An 18,954-nucleotide genomic window follows, 5' to 3' on the forward strand; every position below is an offset into this window, starting at 1 on the left:
AAGGTGTTGCTGCATGGAGATTCATTTGTTTATCATTTACAAGGTTCAACACGTATTCAAAGACTTTCAGTGACTTGCAGACTTATGTGGCCCAACATTTTGCAGATATTTCAAGGTCCACAGAAACATAGGATTGTTTTTAATTGAGATCTGAATGTATTGTCCAGATCTAATCTTGATGAACTAAATCAGAGAAGTAAGCTATAGATTATTTACATTTAGTTCTTCGCCAACTGTGACTTTCAGTTTGTGTTTCTGCTTAGTTTATCGGGTTAACCCAACCATCGTCTTCAGAGGCAACTTTAGGAAATTGGATAACAAACATTGGACAATTTTCAGTAAACACACGATCAATATCAGACCAATAATTTTATTGTTGGATACAACCAGAAAAGTCAACGTTTATGACTGAACTCAGAAACAATGTTTTCTTAAGACTGAATATCTTGCTACACCTGAGAAGAACAAAGAAAATACCACAGAAACATGGGTTGAGAACAGAGCTCCCAAGCCCTTACTAAAACACTTTTTCAGAGACATAAAGAAACAAAACAAAGAAATATTTAATGTAAAAAAAAAGACGAAGCCTCCAACACCAGATACAGACATTACAAAGACTCAAAAAAGCGTAACACATCTCCTGAGAAGAGGTAGCTGTGTGAAAATCGCCTCACAGCACATTGGGTCTTTATTGGTCAATAATATCTACGGAAATTTTGGTTCACATAAAAACCAAGATTGTAATCAGTGTATTTTAAAACTAAGAATCCTACAAATCATATACCCTTTGCATCACTAGTACAAGTGTCTACATTAAATCTAGACTCTCTCGTTCTCACTTTTGACAGAATATGAAATGTGCAATAAGACTGTCCATCGCCAAGTTCTCAGTCCATGTCCATTGTCAAACTAGAATCTGTTTACAGCATGTGTTTAAGCCGAGTTAGATCCACATTCCCTCCATCTTGTGTACAAAACTAATACATATGATATTACCTACTGATAGGGCTGGGCAGTAAATGTATTATTCTACTACGTTTTAATTAACACAGAACTGACAAAGAAAAGAGCCTGAATTGTAAAATCAAGGCCTCTCTCTCTATATATCCAATTAAAACCTTTGTAGATTTCTCTAGCGATTACAGTTTGGAGTGGAAACAAAACGTCTTTGAGAGTTTAGTGCCTCCCATATGGGCTTTAACGAATGATATAATATTATGGTCTTTGGTTTGTAAGACTGATAGACATTAAACTTCATACTTTGATTAAAATTGTAATGGTCAAGAGTCGTTTAAAAACAGGTTTTGTCTTTTGACCTAATTGCCCAGCCCTACTCACCGACGAGATACAAATACTTAAATCCACAGTAGTGCCCGAAACACTACTACTTGCAGTAACATGAATTGTAAACATCTCTTTTCGGACAGAGAACTGCCCATGTATATGTAAAAGAAGTTAAAACTAATAGTCATTTGGCTGCCCAGAGATGCCAGTAGGCAGGCAAAAACTTAGGAATGAAAAAAAAAAAAAAAAAGCTGTGTCATACTAGAATTTGGTGATGTCAAAATTTTACATGGAGGGCAAGCATTAAAATGGCCTTTTTCTTTCTTCTTCTTCTTGCCTTGCCTTTTGTCTCAGGTCTCAAAACTAATGTTGTATCTTTAACTGCGAATTCTACCGGAGAATTCCAACTTGCCCTCCATGTCAAATTTAAAACAATAGGCACTTAAGAATGTTCTGATATGCCATGAACGCAAAATGTTGCTATGAATACAAAGAATGTTAATATTAAAAGGAAATTAGAAGTCCAGAGGCAGGTGTGAGAGTGTGAAATGGCCTGGTTATGATGTCTGGCATTTGATCCCAATAACAGCTTCATTGCCCACAGCTTTTAGAACAGTCACCTATAAAAAGGAACAAAGATGAACTTTAAAGGAAATAATTCAAACTTGTTGACAGTAGCAAGATGCTTATGCTCATAAGACAAACAGGAGCTATTACACTACTGCTCTAATATTACTCCTCCAACCAAAACGGACAAAAACGGCATGTGTGGTTCAGCTGGCCTTAACAGTGGTTAATGTTACTTACATTAAAGGTTTCGCCATTATCAAATTTTTTGGTGATCTCCCTCCCGAGGTCATTGGCAGGTACTTTCAGGTCCTCTCTTTGTTCTCCATTTTCGTCCATCAGACTCATATAACCATCATCAATATTGTTAAGCTAAATGGCACAAAACAAGACAGACATGATTAGCCTCAAAGCATAATGAAAAAAACAACACAAAAAAACAGATTCGTCAGAGCCATACCCTTGACAAGAGAATACATTTTCCAGGTGGATCACGTGTTCTGATTCAACAGTGTTTGAATCAGCAACGGTATAGCTCCAAACTGGGGGGAAGTTAGAAGCTACCATGCTGTTCCACGTTTTCCCTATTTAAACCCCGTTACGTGAGCCTTTACACGATCCAAGCGAAGTCACACAAAATTAAACATGTTGATTTTCTAAGCGGATATAAAGGAGCACTATATTGTGAGGCGTAATAACACCTGGAGTACTTCGACATCCGCGCAGAATTGTCAATGTACTCCCGGTGTCATTACAATGCCTCACAATGGTCATGTAAAGGCTCACGTAACTTCACCCCAGTTTGGAGCTATACCTATGCTGCGAGACAACTTTTCGTGACTGAGCGCACGCACAAAGACCAGACAGGTACGCATCAACTCATCTAAGCTAAGGTAAGAACATATCTCAGTTTGTAAAATCGTTGGCCTGTTCCTTTAAAAAGTAAAATGAAATGAAGGATGTGAACTGCTTGAGTAGATCCTATTTGCAAGGAAATCAGTATGTCCTTAAAAAAAATCTTCCCAACAGGCGCAAGGCTAGGATTTTTTGGGTTATTTGTCACATACAATGTTAAAACTTCAAGTTCATAACATGTAGAGAAATGATACAGAACACAACTGTCATTTTAAGTAGATAAATGTTGAATGTATGGCCTCGATCACTACACTCATCCCAGTAGCAGTACTTCATTTTCTTGAATCGATGTGACTTTAACGGTGGACGCACAAGAACATGGCCAAAACCTGTTCCTCCAGTTCAAAACCTGTATTTCTTTTTACTCAGGAGGCTCATGTGTGCTCCACCCATTTCGCAAAACCTCACATTTAGTTGTTCAGTACTGGCTAGTCCCCCCCTCCTCCTCAAGTCAATTCATATTATAGCAATGTAAAGAGTGCCTGGTACCTGGTACTCCTTTCTGCAAACATTTGGAACATCCATATTATGAGTAGAAGGGCAGATATCTTCATGCTTGCTCCCGCTGAAGATATCAATCCCTGTAAGATGGACCTGGAAAGTACAATAAAAGCTGTGGGTCAGTGGGGATCGCAGTGAGGGGCAACTTGTAAAGAGTCAAAACACGCGTTTATTAGAGACTTTGCCCCGAAGCTCTGAATTCCAAAGACGAGGGGGAATCGGCTGTACCTTAGCGTGCCCGTGCTTGCCGGTTTTCGAAGTGGACATCTCAACGATCTTACACGCGTGTCCTTTCAGCATGACATGTCCATTTTTACGCAGGGCAGAGCACTGCTGTGGGTAGGTCTCCGAGGCTCCGGACTCCGCGCTTTCAAAATCTCCGTCCAGATCTGCCATTCTTGCTAACTGATGGGAGAGAAGCACAGCGTGGTTAGCAACAATATTACAGCCCAAAGTAACACGTCACTCGGTTCGTTTTAACCACAAAGGGACACGTTGGGATCGCCGCCACATGCTCTCGCAGTGTGACTGTGCTCGTGCCGAACAGGGCTGGGCCGGTGATGAGCAGGAGGAGTGCGGCCAATGCTAAGCGAAGGCTAACGATACAGCTGCTATTATGCTATCGCTTCACATCACATGAACAAACGCATGGAAGAGTCTGCGCTCTTCAGTCTTTCCCCACGCAGACACACGACCTTTTGCTGCAACAGAAAAGCCTGCCAAGAGCTGATCAGTAACGCTGTAATACATTGTTTTTGAAGAAAAGGCCATTACGTGGCAGCTGGGCCAAATTAACTTTTTGAACACGGCACCGTCTGTACGCACGCCCTTTCACAATGACTAAACACTTATGGCTAATAAACTACAGATCTTGTTCTCGCTTCTTTTCACAAAATATCACAACTATAACCCAGTGTTGATCGGCGCCCTTTATCCCCTTCTTTACCCCCGTCTTTACCGATGTAAGTTAACGCTAGATATTTCTAAAGTCCCATAAGCAAGTCTTACCTTGTTTTGTGCGCACAGCCAGAGAGGGACGCACGACGCAGGCTCTAGTTTTTAAGCAGGTAGCTATGGAGGAGGGGTAAAAATTACAGGTAGGAGTTTCTGTCTGTACTTGTAAGTATGTCGCGGTGAACAGTCTCCGGTGTGGGGCTAAGGAGGAGGGGCTGGTCCCAGTGAGCTGAACTAGCCGGAGGAGAGTTATGTGAGGAGGCGCAGGGGGTGACCGCGCTTTGAGGAAGTAGGGGATTCATTCAGTTCTAGCTACACGTAGCATGGTTAGGTTTACTTTCAGTCCTAGATTTGAGAGTTAAAGCCACACTGCGCTGAATTTAAATACACGCATTTGTGTTATGACAGGTTTTCATCATTGAAAAATACATCATGTACAAACAAACATGTGCTTTTGCTGCGAGTGGCTCAGCTCCAGCTCGTCTCCATTAAGATGTTAAACGAATGAGATTTAAAGGAACAGGCCACCGTTTTTACATACTGAGATATGTTCTTTCCCGAATTTAGACGAGTTGTTACGTACCTGTCTGGTCTTTGTGCGTGCCCTCAGTCAGGCAAAATGAAGTATGAAGCAACCAAGGTCTTCCACAGGCACGCATATAGTGTATACATATGCATACAGTATGTACAAACATACAGTATATACATACAGTATATCTACATGATCTGGTGAACCTGGTGAACCGACAAAAAAAACACAAAGACCAGACAGGTACGTATCAACTCATCTAAGCTCAGGTAAGAACATATCTCAGTATGGAAGAACTGTGTGCCCTCAGTCATGCAAAACGACCAAAGATGTTGTTAGCATTTGGCCTCTCCCAATGTATTCCTGTAGCCCCAAATGGGGTGAAGTTAGAAGCGACCAAGGTCTTCCACGGGCACGCACAAAGACCAGACAGGTACGCAGTCTAAGCTCAGGTAAGAATATCTCAGAATAGAAAAACGGTGGCCTATTCCTTAAAGGGAATCTTGTTTGTATTGCCTTTTTAATATGACACAAGTCACACCCAAAGCGCTTCACACATGAAAGGGAGGGGGGTTCATTCACTCCATGCTGATAGCGGTAAGCTACATTTTTAAGCCACAGGTGAGAGAGAGAGAGATAGTGGCGGGGGTTGTAAGAAAAATATGTCGGTTCACCAGATCATGTAAATATACTGTATGTATATAATGTATGTATATGCTGTTTGTATATACTGTATGTACATACTGTATGCATATACTGTATGTATACACTATATCCCACGGTGTGACCCAACAGCAGGGGGTCACGAACCCCATTAATTGGAAATAAACAAGCAATCCCAGTAGACATTGGACTGGATGTGTCGAGGGATGGGTCAAATGCAGAGGACACATTTTGTTGTATAATGACAAATAAAGCACCTCATTGCCTTTACCTTATCTTTACATTGTCATGATGTACATTGTCAGTTGATCAGTACACGCCCGGAGGTCTTTGCTAACTTGCCCAACAGGAATCTTTTGTTTAGGGATATGGTTGTCGGCCTTTTCGTTTGGATTAGAAAGAAGACGCAATTTTACTTTGGGAAGGGCCTCAACTGTAATCAGGATCGATCACACACAGGAGCCTGCCCCGGGGTCCCCAGAAAAACAGGTAATGGAAAACTTAAGAGTTTGAATTATTACCATCTTCACTTGAGAATAACATGAGCGTAACAATGAAAAAGTGTGAATTCATAAAATAGAGAAATTAATTGTTTTCAGTGTATTGTTACAATTTTATTGATAAGTTATTGCTTATATAAACACTTAAGCTTGTTGAGTCATACTGCCTATCGAGAGCTGGGAATCACAAGGATGCAAATGAAAACTCATACCAGCTGCCAATATATTATCGTGAACTCTGATAAAAGAACAAGAATTATTCTTGCCTTTAATGAGTAAACTTCTACTTGAAAATTGAACATTTCTGACAAAATATTCAATAAAAGTTTTATACTCTCCCATAAAATGATCTACAGACAATATACCCTTTTGATCCTCAGCCCCAGAATATGAGTTGTGTGTAAACATCTTCCATGTAACAAATACATAAAAACACATGTTAGACAATGTGACTCCACAAAGCAGTACAATTCTAAAACGTCAGCGACATTCTAGGTGACGATAACTTTTACCACATTTTATCCTGGCGAGCCATGCAGTTTTATCGTTGTATTCTACAGAGAAAGTCAGTCATTCAAGTACAACATTAATTTTGCGATTTTATTTGCTCCATAGAGGTTTAATCCACCACCTCTAAGTTTGTTTTTGTTTGTGTGTTCGTTTTGTTAGTATTATTTTAATCAAGAAAGGAACAAGGACACACTGAACATTAGTCATTTTAGCCTCAACTTTGAAATGACATTAAAACGAAGGGGCAGCATATGGTCTCTCTGGAATACAATGCAAACGCTGCATGGCTAGGCAGGATACAGGCTACACCTTTAAGCGTCCGTGGGGTTTTTAAGCTGTTGCAGTTCAGTGTCTGTAGCGGGCCTTTTGCGTCCTTTCTGAAAGACTTCGGAGATCTCCTCAAATGTCTTGCCTTTAGTCTCCGGGACGCGCAGATAAATGAAGACGGTGAAACATAGAAGCAGTGCAGCAAAAAGGACGAACACATAACAGCCCAGAGCTTCCTGTAAAAAGAACAAAGTCTGTAGTAGAGCACACAGTATTGTTGTAGTGATGTTGTTGTGTTGTAGTAGTCTCAGACAAATCTGCTAGCTGTCAACATTAGGAGCATTTAATCGGATCGAATCTCTGGTCAATCTCAATAATAAGCATGTGCCTTCTTTGGAGTGGAGGGTGGACTTTGAGGAGCATGTGTGTGTTATTGACACAGTAGTGAAAGGTATAGACCAAGACTGATCAATATGAAGAAAAACATTGTGATATATTTGATGGTCATAAATGGTAAATGGTCTCAGCTTAGCTTGTATAGCGCTTTTGTACCTTCAACAGGCCCAAAGCAAGGAACCAGTCACCCATTCACATACCAATGTACGTGGACACTGGAGGCAAGGGGGGGTGATGTGTCTTGCCCAAGGACACAACAGTGTTCTTCAGGGGCTGGGATTCGAACCTCTGACCTTCCGATCATGAGATGACCCGCTCTACTACTGCGCCACTGTCGCCCCCCGTCCTATAGGCCCTTTTGTATTATCACGATATACAAAATCACAGGCGAATAGTACTCAGTTTACTCAAGTACATGTACATTAAATAGATGTAGTGTGTGATTCATGTACTTTATTCCTTATTTATGTACATTTTCCTGACATTTTCTTTGGAAACACTAGGATTTTTACATTGTTTTCTTGTTTTGTCTCTCATAATTTATGTCACTACTGAATTATAAATCTTTTACGCTCAAACAGTTCCTCAGTACTCACAGTACTCAAGTAGCCTTTTTACTCTACCCACCTCTGGATGAAATATAGAATACACCAGTTATAAACAGCTGTTCTTGGTGTAACCTACTAATCCAGGACTGAAACAAGTCAAAAATGTGTATAAAGTTAATAATACGATTGCCATTGAACTTGCATTAAACTCATTCAGTGCCAAACCAGATCGACAAGGCCAGAAATCAAACACAGGATCTAACCACTATGCGACTGTGGTGAGAATCTCCCAGGCTAGACCCTACTGCCACCCCAAGATTAGACTAAAAACAGCAAATATACCAAGCATCTATGGGGAAAAACTGTGAGGTGCACAGGTGGGCGACAACAACAAGCTTACACTATCAACAGCTGGTGTTTGCCTTACCTGTATGTATGGAAAGGTCATGCCTATGATGAAGTTGCTGGTCCAGTTGCAGCAGCCGGCCAGAGCAATGGCTGCCGGTCTGGGGCCCTGGCTGAACAGCTCGGCCACAATGAACCAGGGGATGGGTCCAGGGCCGATCTCAAAGAAGGAAACAAAGAGGAATATCGACACCATGCTGACGTAACTCATCCAAGCGTAGTCATTCTGCAACACAGTCGTTTTAGAAGTTAACAGACATACATTAAAAAGCTGAGCTGGAAATTCAGAAGAAATGGCAAGTAAAAAGCAATAGTAGTTCCAACCTGAAATTTGAGACCCACAGTCATTGCAATGGCACAGACGCACATCCCAGCCAGACCAACTAAAGTCAGGGTCCGTCTTCCGGCTCTGTCAACCAGCGCTACCTGTGCATATGAAGGTGTTTTTCCCATTCATCATTTCTGGGACGTGGTAGATATAGTAACTGTTATGCAAACGTAAGGGTGGCTTACCGAGACTAGGGTAAAAACTGTATTGATAACCCCAACCCCAATGGTGGCGTAGACAGGCTGAGCCACACCAGCTTGAGAGAAGATAGACGTTGAGTAGTAAAAAATCTTTTGAAAGAGGTGAAGAAAAAAAACAAACATGTCATTTTCAGTTTTTTTTAGTAAGTTCATGCGGTAAGGCCGATATTGTAATTGAATGTATTAGCACTTACAGCATTGATGCCTGACAGCTGTTGTGAGATGTGCATCATAAGGGCAACAAACAGCTGATCCCGGTACACTGGAGAACGAATCTAGAAGAGGATATTCTTAAAAGCAAGATGTTTCACGTTTACACTGTGGTCTCTTTATTGCCTTCTAGTGGCGATGGAGCACATTGCAACAACATGACATTCTATAAGACTTCTAAAAGTACAAGGGCATTTTGTCTATGAACAAACCCCGGACCAAGACCACTATGCAACTTCATGATCAATTCATAGATCAATGACCAGCCCCATATGTATGACTACAATGTTAGCCTACTATTTCTATTAAGAACTAACTAATAAAGTCAAAATTCTATGTTCAAAAGATGAATAGACTGCACATATTAAACCAGGCTAAACCACAACTGAACCAGGAATCAAAGCAGCATTAAATAACATGACAACATGCAATTCTATGTATTTTTGAAAATCAAACTTTGTCACTTTGTCGAACTCACCAAAGACCAGATGGAGACCCTCGCTTCCTTGTCCGCCTCCTCTTTCTCGCTCCTCATCTCTTCCAAGTCACCAGTCGCATCGTATGCCCCCTTGAGACGATACAAACCTGCGACATACAAATTTGACATATTTACAATTTTCACTTACATTACATTTTTTAATTTACATTACAATTTTTGTTTTGTCATTTTCACTGTTGCATTTGTGTGAACTGACTTTTTCGCGCCTCCTGCTCCTTGCCCAGCATAATATAGAGGTATCTGGGACTCTCGGGACATAAGGGCAGCAGGAAGGACTGTAAAATGGCTGGGGCCCCCGACAAGCCGAGCAGAATGGGCCAGAAAGCGTCATTACCAAGCACAAAGTCCAAACCTATCACCTGCAAACACACAAGACAGAACACACAGCCGATAAGCACAGGGGCTCTCAAATGATGAGAATCATAGTGCTTCACCTGGCTGAGGAGGATGCCGATAACAATAGCAAGTTGGTGTAATGTCCCCAGGGCTCCTCTGTATTTCTTCGGCGCAATCTCTCCAATGTACATAGGGACTAGACCTGACGATAGTCCTGCAATGCAGCAAATAGATGTTACAAAACTAGATATAATGGAGGAATGTGCCGTGTATTTACAAAATAACACAAGCTTAATTGTAAATTTAAACTTCATATGAAAGTATGTGGTAGTTTGTAACCCCATTTGGTTTTTACTGACAATGGTAAAACATATCAACTGGAAAAGAAATAAGTTTGCTGAGGCTAACAGTACTTTACCACAGTAGAACCCCATGACGGCGCGTCCAGAGATGATCATGATGTGAGGGCTCCACATTTGGCACAGACCCATGAGAAGTCCAGCCACTATGGCCAGAACATTCACCATCAGCATCCCCTTCACTCTGTTGCACAAAATATTATACATAGTCCTTCATTTTCTGAGTTGGACTCCATTTTGTTTTTGACTGAAAACCACACTGCGGAACATTCAAGATGTATGCTGCAATGTTGGAGTCACGGATATCATTTATATTGCCATGACAGTTTGACACCTCTTCTCACCTTCCTCTTAAGTTTCCCACGAAGCCCACCAGAAAGGAGGAGAACATGCCGCCGATGGAGAAGATGGCCACAGAGAGGGACCAGTAAATTGTGACTGTCGGGTGCTGTCCTGCCTCCAGGAACACCCCCTCTTCCCCCTCAGTGTGATTCCCTGCTTGGGCCGCTCTGTCGGACCACACCCCCAATGACCTTCCATAATGCCGCTCGATCACCTGAACAAGAACAGGTTGGTAAAGTTCTGCAAAGTTTGTGTGATGTTTACAGGGGTCATCAAAACAATGTGAAGGAAACACTGGCTTTTTGAGCTATTGTTCAATGACAAAGCCTGAATTTCATCTGGTTTTGTGCTTTTTAGGCCTGACTTACACTTGGTAAGACCTAGTCTAATAATAGTAATAATGCATTGGTTTTACGTTGTATTATTCATTCACTCCATACTTGGTGGTGGCAAGCTGTTATTGTAGACACAGCTGCACTGGGGTGGACTAATGGAAGCGAGGCACCCAGTCTGCGCCATTGGCCCCTCCAACCACCAAAACCACTCACTCACTCCATTCGAACAGGCTTCCTGGTGTTCCCAAACGGCCTCCCATCCAAGTACCAACCAGGCCCTTCCCTGCTTTGCTACCAAGGTCTGACGGGATCAGGCAGAGCAAAGGCGGTATGGCCACAGTCTAGGCCACGACCGAGTCCACACCTGGTTTAGTCCTGATCTGCCTCTGTTTGGCACAAAATTTGTCCTTGTTACTCATGGTGCTCTTACTGCATGTTATAGCTTTGTTCAAACTACCAATGACCAAAGCATCCTGATGGTCCGGTTCAGTGCAGGTTTACTTGTTTTGTTGCTTTAGCGCACATTTAGTCCTCATGGTTTAGTTTTTTGCCTGCCTCAGTGATAATTAAATGGTTTGGATCATTCAGGACCATCTTTTTTTATCCAGTGGACGATCAAAGAGTAAGGGCTTGTTAGTGAGGATAGCCACCCTGTAGGTTTTTTATAAATGAGAAGTTGTGTATGTGTGTGCGTGGGTGAAGTGCATACCTTCTGAGGCGCATTGATAACTCCCAGACTGTATCCGTACTGCAGTGAGCCCAGACATGCTGTGAATACAGCCAAAGCCAACGTCCCCGTTAGATCCTGATTGGGGAAGACAACGTGATGAAAGTTTGGATTTACCCACACACTCCTGAACAGCCTGCATAATGTAAAGTAAGTAAATCAGAGGTAAGCTGTTTTGTTGTTCTCATGAGGTAATTGGTCGAGTCAGGCTTAATGCGACTGAGGTCACAAGGACTTTCTTCAGATATTGAGCTAGGCGTGGGACGACACAGATCAGGAATACTTAACTGCAAAGTGTCACTGGTTCAATGCTTTTTTTTTATATTGACTGAGCTCAGCAGACAGGACACCCCGCATTTTAAGGACAATAATAAGAAAATGCTATTCGCCTCCCACTGCCAGTAACCACGATGAAGTTCATACAGAAGCTACAAGTCATGATCCTCTTTATTATGTTTGTGTCAACCCACCTAGTGCACACACTCACAAAGCATCTGTACAGTTCTTGAAATGCACTGACAAAAAGGTGAAAGTGCTTTCCTTAGGACTCATATCTCGTATGACAATAAAACAATTAAGGTAGCATAATGTTGGTCTATAAACTTTGAATTACGCTCAAGAACAAACAAGACACTTTCAAAAACGAATAAATCATCCACAAATGTTGTATATGTATATGTAGAAATATTTCAAGTAACATTTGAATATTTGGTTTACATTTGCCTTTCACGACATACTGTTATATTATAGACAAACATCAAATAAAACTAACCATCAAAACACTTTCCCCTATCAAGAGGCGCTATGGCATTTATCAATGAATGACCGAATCTGTGATCGATAAGTATGTTACATCAGCTTTTAAAAGTAAAGTAAACAATTGAAGTTTAAACGCTATGAATGCATTATGCTTATACTGGTTTGTAAGGAATCGCTTTTTTTCCCCACAAGTGACACGCAGCAATGACGCATTAAGTGATCGAGCGGATTTAAACTCACCTTCCCATTCTCCATGTTCTGCACAGGTCGTCCTCCGCCGGAGAGAGGAGCTAATCATCAATGGACTTTTAGCCTGGATCATGCTGTGTCCACTCATTAATCTGCAGGGCATGCAAGACACACGCACACCCCCATATGCACAGAGAGCAGCGGGTCCTATACTGTAGCCAAGCACTGCTACATTCAATGCATAAATCATCATTGTAAAAAAAAAAAAAAAGGTTGATTTTGATTGTGTTATTGTTTAAGGAAGGATTGAGCGTTGTAAAAACAAAAGATAAAAGAAATGCAGTTTGGTTTAGATCATTGCACAGACAAAATTGCAACACAGTTTTACAGTGAAATAAAGCATTTCAATTATATTTAGTTGGAACTTTGCCTTGTTTGTATTTTTCATGTTGGCATATGGTGCAAATTTCTAGCCTGGTTAATCATACACTACAGGACAAAGTCTGAGGGTCGTTCGATAATGCTGATAGGAATGAACAGCAACACGCAGTCCAAAAACAAACCCAGGTTTAAATCTCTACTTTTGTTTATTTATCTCTTAACATCTTATCTTTTACAAAACAAAGAAAGAAAGAAAAAAAAATCCAGAAAACAGGACATTAGTAATGCTCTTTTGAAAATGAAGAAAACATAACATGATCAAGTAAGATGGTTGAAGAATACAGTTAAGATTCAGTGTACAGACAGTAAATAATGCCCCAGTCAAACTCAATAATCAAACACTCTTATCGGGAAGACAGTGGTTCCATAGCTCATTTTTATATTAATATTATTATCATCATTATTATTGCTAAAATGACAGCTGGTTCTTTTAAGTCAGCGTCCCAAACATCGGGATAGCTGCTTGAAAGCAACTACAATGTGCCGGTATATTAACAAAAAACCCCAAAAAACAATATACACAAATAATTGACAGACAGATGGAAGATGGAAGTCCAGTGTAGTTAAATGTGCAAGCTTAACAAGAAGAACAAAGAGGACACAAAATATATATATTTTCAAAGAGACCCAATGCAGATTCAAACGGGCTGGTACATTATTTCAGCACCTATACCAGTGGTTCTCAAAACCGTTCACACCGAGTACCAACTCACACAACATCTGACCAACCGAGCACAAAATAAAGTCAGTACTAAAGATAAAAGTCTAAAATGTGTCTAACAATATTGTGCCTATATTGGGTGTTAAACCATGTCTAAACCAGGAAAGAAAAAACACTAACCTACTATTACAGCGAAGGCTCTACATACATTTTTTTTCCTCATTAATCCATCTTATTGAAATAAATGTACCTTCTTGTTTGAGAATCACTGATAATCAATCTAAATCACATTATGCAGTCAAGTCACAGGCGCTTTATTCACCCTATTTTTATTTTTGACATTTTTTGGAATTGCCTCTCATTGGATATCTTCACATTTTTTTGGCACGGTTTTCAGTAAAACTTGAAATTCCCTGTTGGCATTGCCAATAAAGTGGCCGTTAGATCAAAGTACATTTTAATCACGCGCTATTACTGCATTAAGCAATAACAGTGTGTCTGATCATTAGCTTGATATAGACCTTCCAGTGGTTTCTGCAGTGCCACTAGATGGAGTCGTTATCTGGAGTCATAAGTTTTGATGGCCTCTTACATTGGCCTATTGTAATGTGCTTGGGGATCCATTTTAATAATAGGCTGCAAAAGTTAGCCATCGACTACTTTTTAAAATTCTTCACGGTCTCTAAAAAATCCCTCTGATCACTCAGTAGTTGCTAAGACTGTTTGGGAAAGAGTAGCTTTGAAAAAGTTATGCTTCGATCAAGAAAAAGTGTCTAAAAAGTGATGAATTACATGAGAATCGTTTTGTTTTGCTACAGCCATGCAGCACAAATGAAAAAAAAAGCAATTTCTTCACATACTGCGGTGCTTCCCAAACAAAGTTCAGGAGGCTTAAGAAGTGTCGACATTATCTGGGACCTCAATAGAATGTATCTGATAGTCATTATGCAGAGGGCAAGTCCGGCTGCGTTACATTTGGCTGTTTCGAATCTACTGTGCAAAAGGTTTCAGTGAGGTGAGAGAAACTGCAGCCACCTAGTGCTGTAATATTAGCATGTATGTCATTGTGTTTTTTTTTCAAAGAAAGGTCACAGAAAGATTGTGTTTATGCAAATCGCTGGTAGAAGTGTTTGTAAGAATTCATTTGGGGGTATGGACAAAAGTAAAGACACCAGCCTCACAGAATAAGAAATGAATTCTTTAGCATTAATACGTACATCGTGGCACAATAGAAACTCCTGCTGTTGGAGATCGAGCCAATGTGCCGTTGCATTTGCAAAACAGAGTCAGTGCCTGGGCAGAAGTTTTGCTTCTCTAAATGCTTTCATTGTTCATAAGATTACACATCTCTTTGTTCCTTGGAAGAGTGTTTGCGAAACCCAACTTTACCACATAAATCAACCAAAGATCTCATAAGCAGTTGGTTTTTTTTCCGGAAATTGTAACTTTCTGCATCTTGTACGCAGGGTCTTCCACAGGTTTCAACTTGATTTTTAAAGATTTGAGAGAAATCGTCGAGCCAGAATGCACATAGCTACACCCACACACTTTCACGCACAGACAGTTCCACATGACACACACATGTGCTGTACAAGTTGTCAAGCATCGAAGACGGTTAACAAAACAAAAGTACCTCACATACAGCTTTCACTGGAAATTACAGTAAGTTTGATGCAGCACCTTGAGAGTTAAGAAAAGAGTCGAGTAGGTGGGTTGTGAGTGGTTGAACAGAACGGTATCTTTTAAAAGGACACATGATATTTGCATATCGCCCCCTACAGTGCCCCCTTTGCATCACTAGAAGCTGTATTCACAATTATCTAGAGCCTAAGACAGCAGAGGATGGCATGGAAGTGTTGGGAATTGTTACAAAATGGAGGCTCTTGTACTCCCTTTCTTTGATTTGAAAATTAAATATAATCTTCATTGTTCTACTGCCAGCCCCAGAGGTAAAGTTGAGCACACAGGCTGGAAAACTCCTTTGATTCGACCTACCAAGAAGCCGGAGAGGTGCAAAATTTGAAAACAGTGGATTTACAATTGCTGAACATTTACGTGGAAACGAACGAGATAGACATTTGCAAATACGATGTCAACACTTCAGTCAGTTAAGTAACGATGGCTTCTGCTACTCCAGGTTGGCATATCTCTCACATACAACAGAGTCTTTGTCTTAGATTGTTTTTGTTTTTTTTAGTCTCTTTAAGAGTTTATGCTTGGCCTCGTGTTAGATCTGAGTGAGATGTGCTGAGGTGCACCGCTGCTGCTGCTGCCGGGTCGGCCAATGTTAGAGAGGCAGAAGGGCAGTGGGCGGAGTCATCACCAGTTCATCATAGAGTTCCTGTTCAGAGTCATGAAGAACACTTGGCTGCTACCGCCGGAGCGCACCGAGGCGAAGAAGACCTGTGGACAAAGCATTCAGATATCAACAGATCTGAGACATCCAAATATATTAACCTCTTAACCTCCACCTTAAGCAAGTGCTTTTTGTCCAGTTTGGCTTTACCCGATTCTAATGCTGCTTGAAAAAAGCAGCAAAATAACAATGAAATGAGGTGACAGTGAGGTGACAAAAAAGTGACCCAAAAAAATGTCCCAAAAAAATTCATAAAAGTGACAAAAAAGCGTCAATAAAGCGTCAGAAAAGTGGAAAAAGTGACAAAAAAATGACCAAAACAATGTCAAAAAAACACAAAAAAGGGACCAAAACAATATTAAAAAATGACCAAAAGGCGTAATAAAGCCACAAAAAAGGGAAAAAAGGGACCAAAAAAGCAACAAAAAAGGGACAAAAAATACAAAAAAGTGACCCAAACAATGTCCAAAAAGTGACAAAAAAGCCACAAAAAAGGGACAAATAAGGGACAAAAAAGGACAAAAACGGGACCAAAACAATGTCAAAGTGTCAAAAAAGCGTAAAAAAGCCACAAAAAATGACAAAAAAGTGACAAAAAGGAAGAAAAATACAAAAAAGTGACCCAAAAAATGTCAAAAAAGTGACAAAAAAAGCCACAAAAAAGTGAGAAAAAGACATAAAAAAAAAAGACAAAAGGTGACAAAAAAGCCATAAAAAAGGGACAAAAAATGACAACTCTATTGGGAAGCTTTTAAATTTGGGTAAAGTCGAACTGGAGAAAATACACTTGGGTAAGGCAGAGGGTTGGGCCTTTTCCTTTTTATCAAGTGAAGTTGCTGTTTTGTGTTTTATAGATTTCAGTCACGTTTTTATACATTGTAGCTGCAAAAGTACAAATAAACTGTCTATTATATAAAGTCATTGTCTTAAGTAAGTTGAAATAATAAAATGTACATTTTATTAATGGCTTTTTTTTTACCTTGTCGTTCCTTTCACAGAGGAACTTGAGTCTCTGCGCTCTCTTGTGCATGAAGACTCCGTCCAAATGTCCAGTCTCCACCGAGCGGATCTCTATGGCTTTCTCTCCCCATCCCATGATCTGATTCGAGTGAATGTAGGCTGCACCGACAGGAAAAACACAGAGTTTTGTTTGAAAATGTATAAAAGTAGTCATGGGTAGTAGTTGTAGTAATTGTAACAGTACTGAAGGTGTAATGTAACTGTGGCTGAAGCTGGCACAAAATATGATCTCATTCATGACCACTAGAGGGCACTTAAACACAACAAATTGGGCACCACAATCATTGTGAATGAAGTACTACTGTTACAACTACTGTGTAACTTCATATTAAGTATTTTTTGAGAAGAATTGACTCTATGTAAACCGTTTCAGACCTGACTTACATAGTAAACACAGTGATCATTAGGTAAATAGCCATGACTCACCAACAGAGGTAGGCATCTCTCCCCACTGCAGCACCACGTCCTTAGTGATTCGCCCATAGGTGTTCACGTACACCCCTTCGTCCTCATAGCAGAGCAGCATCTCCATCCCGTCTGTCTTTGGGAGCACCACGATGGCATGGGGCGTCACCTGATTTTGGATCTAGCACAAACGTTTACAATGAGAACCAATTTCATTCATTCAAAGTTCATTTGGCAGTGTTAGTGGTCTAATCTAAAAGGATGTCAGCACTACAGAGGTGACTAAAGGTGTTTCATGGACCATGGGTGTGGCTTGACATTAGGGATTCACAAAACCAAATAAACCTTCCAAGAAAGGACCATCAGAGATACAATACAAAACGATACAGTAGTTTGAAACACAAGCATGTACAGGCGCTCTGCAAGTGCCTTAGGTGGACTAAAAAAACATTATGCAGAAACTGTCTGCCAAGGCACTGGTATTGGATTTCTCGATCAGAGGTAAATGCTCCTTTCATAGAGTCTGAACTTGATGATATGTAATCTTAAAGGCCTTATACCTGATATTTTGATTACAAACAATGACAGAGGAAACCACTGAAGTAAAATGTTAGTTGTGGTCCAAACTCACTTCTAACTTCCTAACGTATTTATAGCATCCCAATTCTTCACAGGGATGAGTTTATAGGCACATTCCACAACTGGCAGGGTCACTTTTTAGGGCCACTGTCACGGAAATCCTAGAAAACTCGCTTGCTATTCATATAAATGCAATTAAATGTACCGTGTTTCCCCCCAAAATTTGGATTTTATAATGGAGGACAAAACTAGTTTTCGCTCCACTACTAGCAACACAATATCAGGTATAAGTGCCTTTAAGTTGGTTTCTCACAATGGCACCTAGATCTCTACCTACAGTCAATCTAAAAACAATAACTTCACCAAAACATTTGGAAAGCACTGTATCTAACAGCAGTTTCGAAAGTTGCCGTGTCCCAAAAAAGTGAAGGTGTTGGTCGTAAACAAAGGGGCAATGGCATGAAAAAACTCTTCTTACCCATTTAAACTTAATGCACAGAATTACATACTGTGAGTCCCATTATAGGCTTTTTTCTTTTGGTAGGCTTTAGGCTTTTCTTTTTGCTTTTCTCTTTTCTTTTGACAGCATCGTATGGGTATAATATGACCAATTATCAATAGCACTGAAAATGTCAAATGGCGAGTAAGTGCATATTTCTCTACAGGGGCTCTGCTTAATTTTAACCCCCTATTGAACCACAAGTTGCACTACTAGTACATTCAATCTCAGTACAGGCGTCATGGGTAAGATACATTTTTTCACACCACGTGACTTCTATATTGTGATCTGTTAAACTTCACATGTTAAGAACTGCACTGTACAAGGACACTAATGATACTGTCATGTATTCACTATGGGTGTTCACTACAAAGCTATTGATCTAGTAAAGGGTCGATGGCAGAATGTCACCTTCATTTGCGGGCCACACTGTGAGAGAGGATGAGAGGGAGGGAGAAGAAAGAGCAGGTTTCACATGAAAGGCGGTGATAGAAAGAGAGACAAGCGTTTCAGTGGTACAGTCTTCATTAATAATAAAAGCATTGGGTGCACCTGCAGGACAGTGCTCACGGAGTTCAACAGCCTTCTCAGTCCATAACATTGATCAAGCGCAACATTACGACCGCAGCTGAAGTGGCTGACACAGATGGCCCTTTAAAGGACTAGGAAG

At 40.5% G+C, this 18,954-nt stretch overlaps 3 protein-coding genes across 14 annotated transcripts in view; all 3 read right to left on the reverse strand.

The window, feature by feature from the left end:
* Positions 1-354: 354 nt before the first annotated feature.
* LOC306976034 (eukaryotic translation initiation factor 5A-1-like) lies at positions 355-4,509 on the reverse strand. Of its 2 annotated transcripts, XM_079573877.1 has the most exons (5): positions 4,276-4,509; positions 3,496-3,672; positions 3,256-3,360; positions 2,092-2,223; positions 355-1,904 (listed from the first exon to the last, which is right to left on the reverse strand). In XM_079573877.1, exons 2-5 carry the CDS (start codon positions 3,661-3,663, stop codon positions 1,842-1,844), a joined length of 468 nt encoding a protein of 155 aa, XP_079430003.1. In that variant the 5' UTR covers positions 3,664-3,672; positions 4,276-4,509; the 3' UTR covers positions 355-1,841. The 2 variants fall into 2 exon arrangements, with proteins under 2 accessions (XP_079430003.1, XP_079430004.1); XM_079573878.1 differs by lacking the exon at positions 4,276-4,509 and having other exon boundaries at positions 3,496-3,748.
* A 2,064-nt stretch (positions 4,510-6,573) lies between these two features.
* Positions 6,574-12,495, reverse strand: slc2a2 (solute carrier family 2 member 2). The gene is made up of 12 exons (XM_079573967.1): positions 12,375-12,495; positions 11,358-11,453; positions 10,316-10,527; positions 10,031-10,155; positions 9,711-9,826; positions 9,473-9,635; positions 9,256-9,362; positions 8,762-8,842; positions 8,553-8,657; positions 8,364-8,465; positions 8,062-8,265; positions 6,574-6,926 (listed from the first exon to the last, which is right to left on the reverse strand). The coding sequence occupies exons 1-12, from the start codon at positions 12,387-12,389 to the stop codon at positions 6,735-6,737; spliced, it is 1,518 nt and encodes a 505-aa protein (XP_079430093.1). The 5' UTR covers positions 12,390-12,495; the 3' UTR covers positions 6,574-6,734.
* A 3,108-nt stretch (positions 12,496-15,603) lies between these two features.
* LOC306975700 (traf2 and NCK-interacting protein kinase-like) overlaps positions 15,604-18,954 on the reverse strand; it is an 80,807-nt gene continuing 77,456 nt past the window's right edge. For 6 of the 11 annotated variants that reach the window (XM_079573365.1, XM_079573363.1, XM_079573367.1 and 3 more), the window contains 4 exons: positions 18,696-18,713; positions 17,228-17,387; positions 16,761-16,900; positions 15,604-15,828 (listed from right to left, as the gene is read on the reverse strand). In XM_079573365.1, the coding sequence (XP_079429491.1) occupies positions 15,745-15,828; positions 16,761-16,900; positions 17,228-17,387; positions 18,696-18,713 (402 nt within the window). In that variant the 3' untranslated portion in view covers positions 15,604-15,744. The remainder of the gene's footprint in view (positions 15,829-16,760; positions 16,901-17,227; positions 17,388-18,695; positions 18,714-18,954) is intronic. The other 5 variants (XM_079573366.1, XM_079573359.1, XM_079573358.1 and 2 more) reach the window with 1 other exon arrangement.

The sequence above is a fragment of the Gobius niger genome (genome assembly GCF_951799975.1).
Source record: "Gobius niger genome assembly, chromosome: 16".
In the NCBI taxonomy this organism is placed as follows: domain Eukaryota; kingdom Metazoa; phylum Chordata; class Actinopteri; order Gobiiformes; family Gobiidae; genus Gobius; species Gobius niger.

Coding starts and splice junctions, on each gene's coding strand:
- LOC306976034 (XM_079573877.1), bottom strand. CDS start 3,663: ATGGCAGATCTGGACGGAGATTTTGAAAGCGCGGAGTCCGGAGCCTCG. Junction 3,361..3,495: donor GCAAGCACGGGCACGCTAAG/GTACAGCCGATT, acceptor TGTACTTTCCAG/GTCCATCTTACAGGGATTGA. Junction 1,905..2,091: donor ATAATGGCGAAACCTTTAAT/GTAAGTAACATT, acceptor TCCTTTTTATAG/GTGACTGTTCTAAAAGCTGT.
- slc2a2 (XM_079573967.1), bottom strand. Junction 9,363..9,472: donor GGAGCAGGAGGCGCGAAAAA/GTCAGTTCACAC, acceptor TGTATGTCGCAG/GTTTGTATCGTCTCAAGGGG. Junction 8,266..8,363: donor CTGTGGGTCTCAAATTTCAG/GTTGGAACTACT, acceptor ACTGTGTTGCAG/AATGACTACGCTTGGATGAG.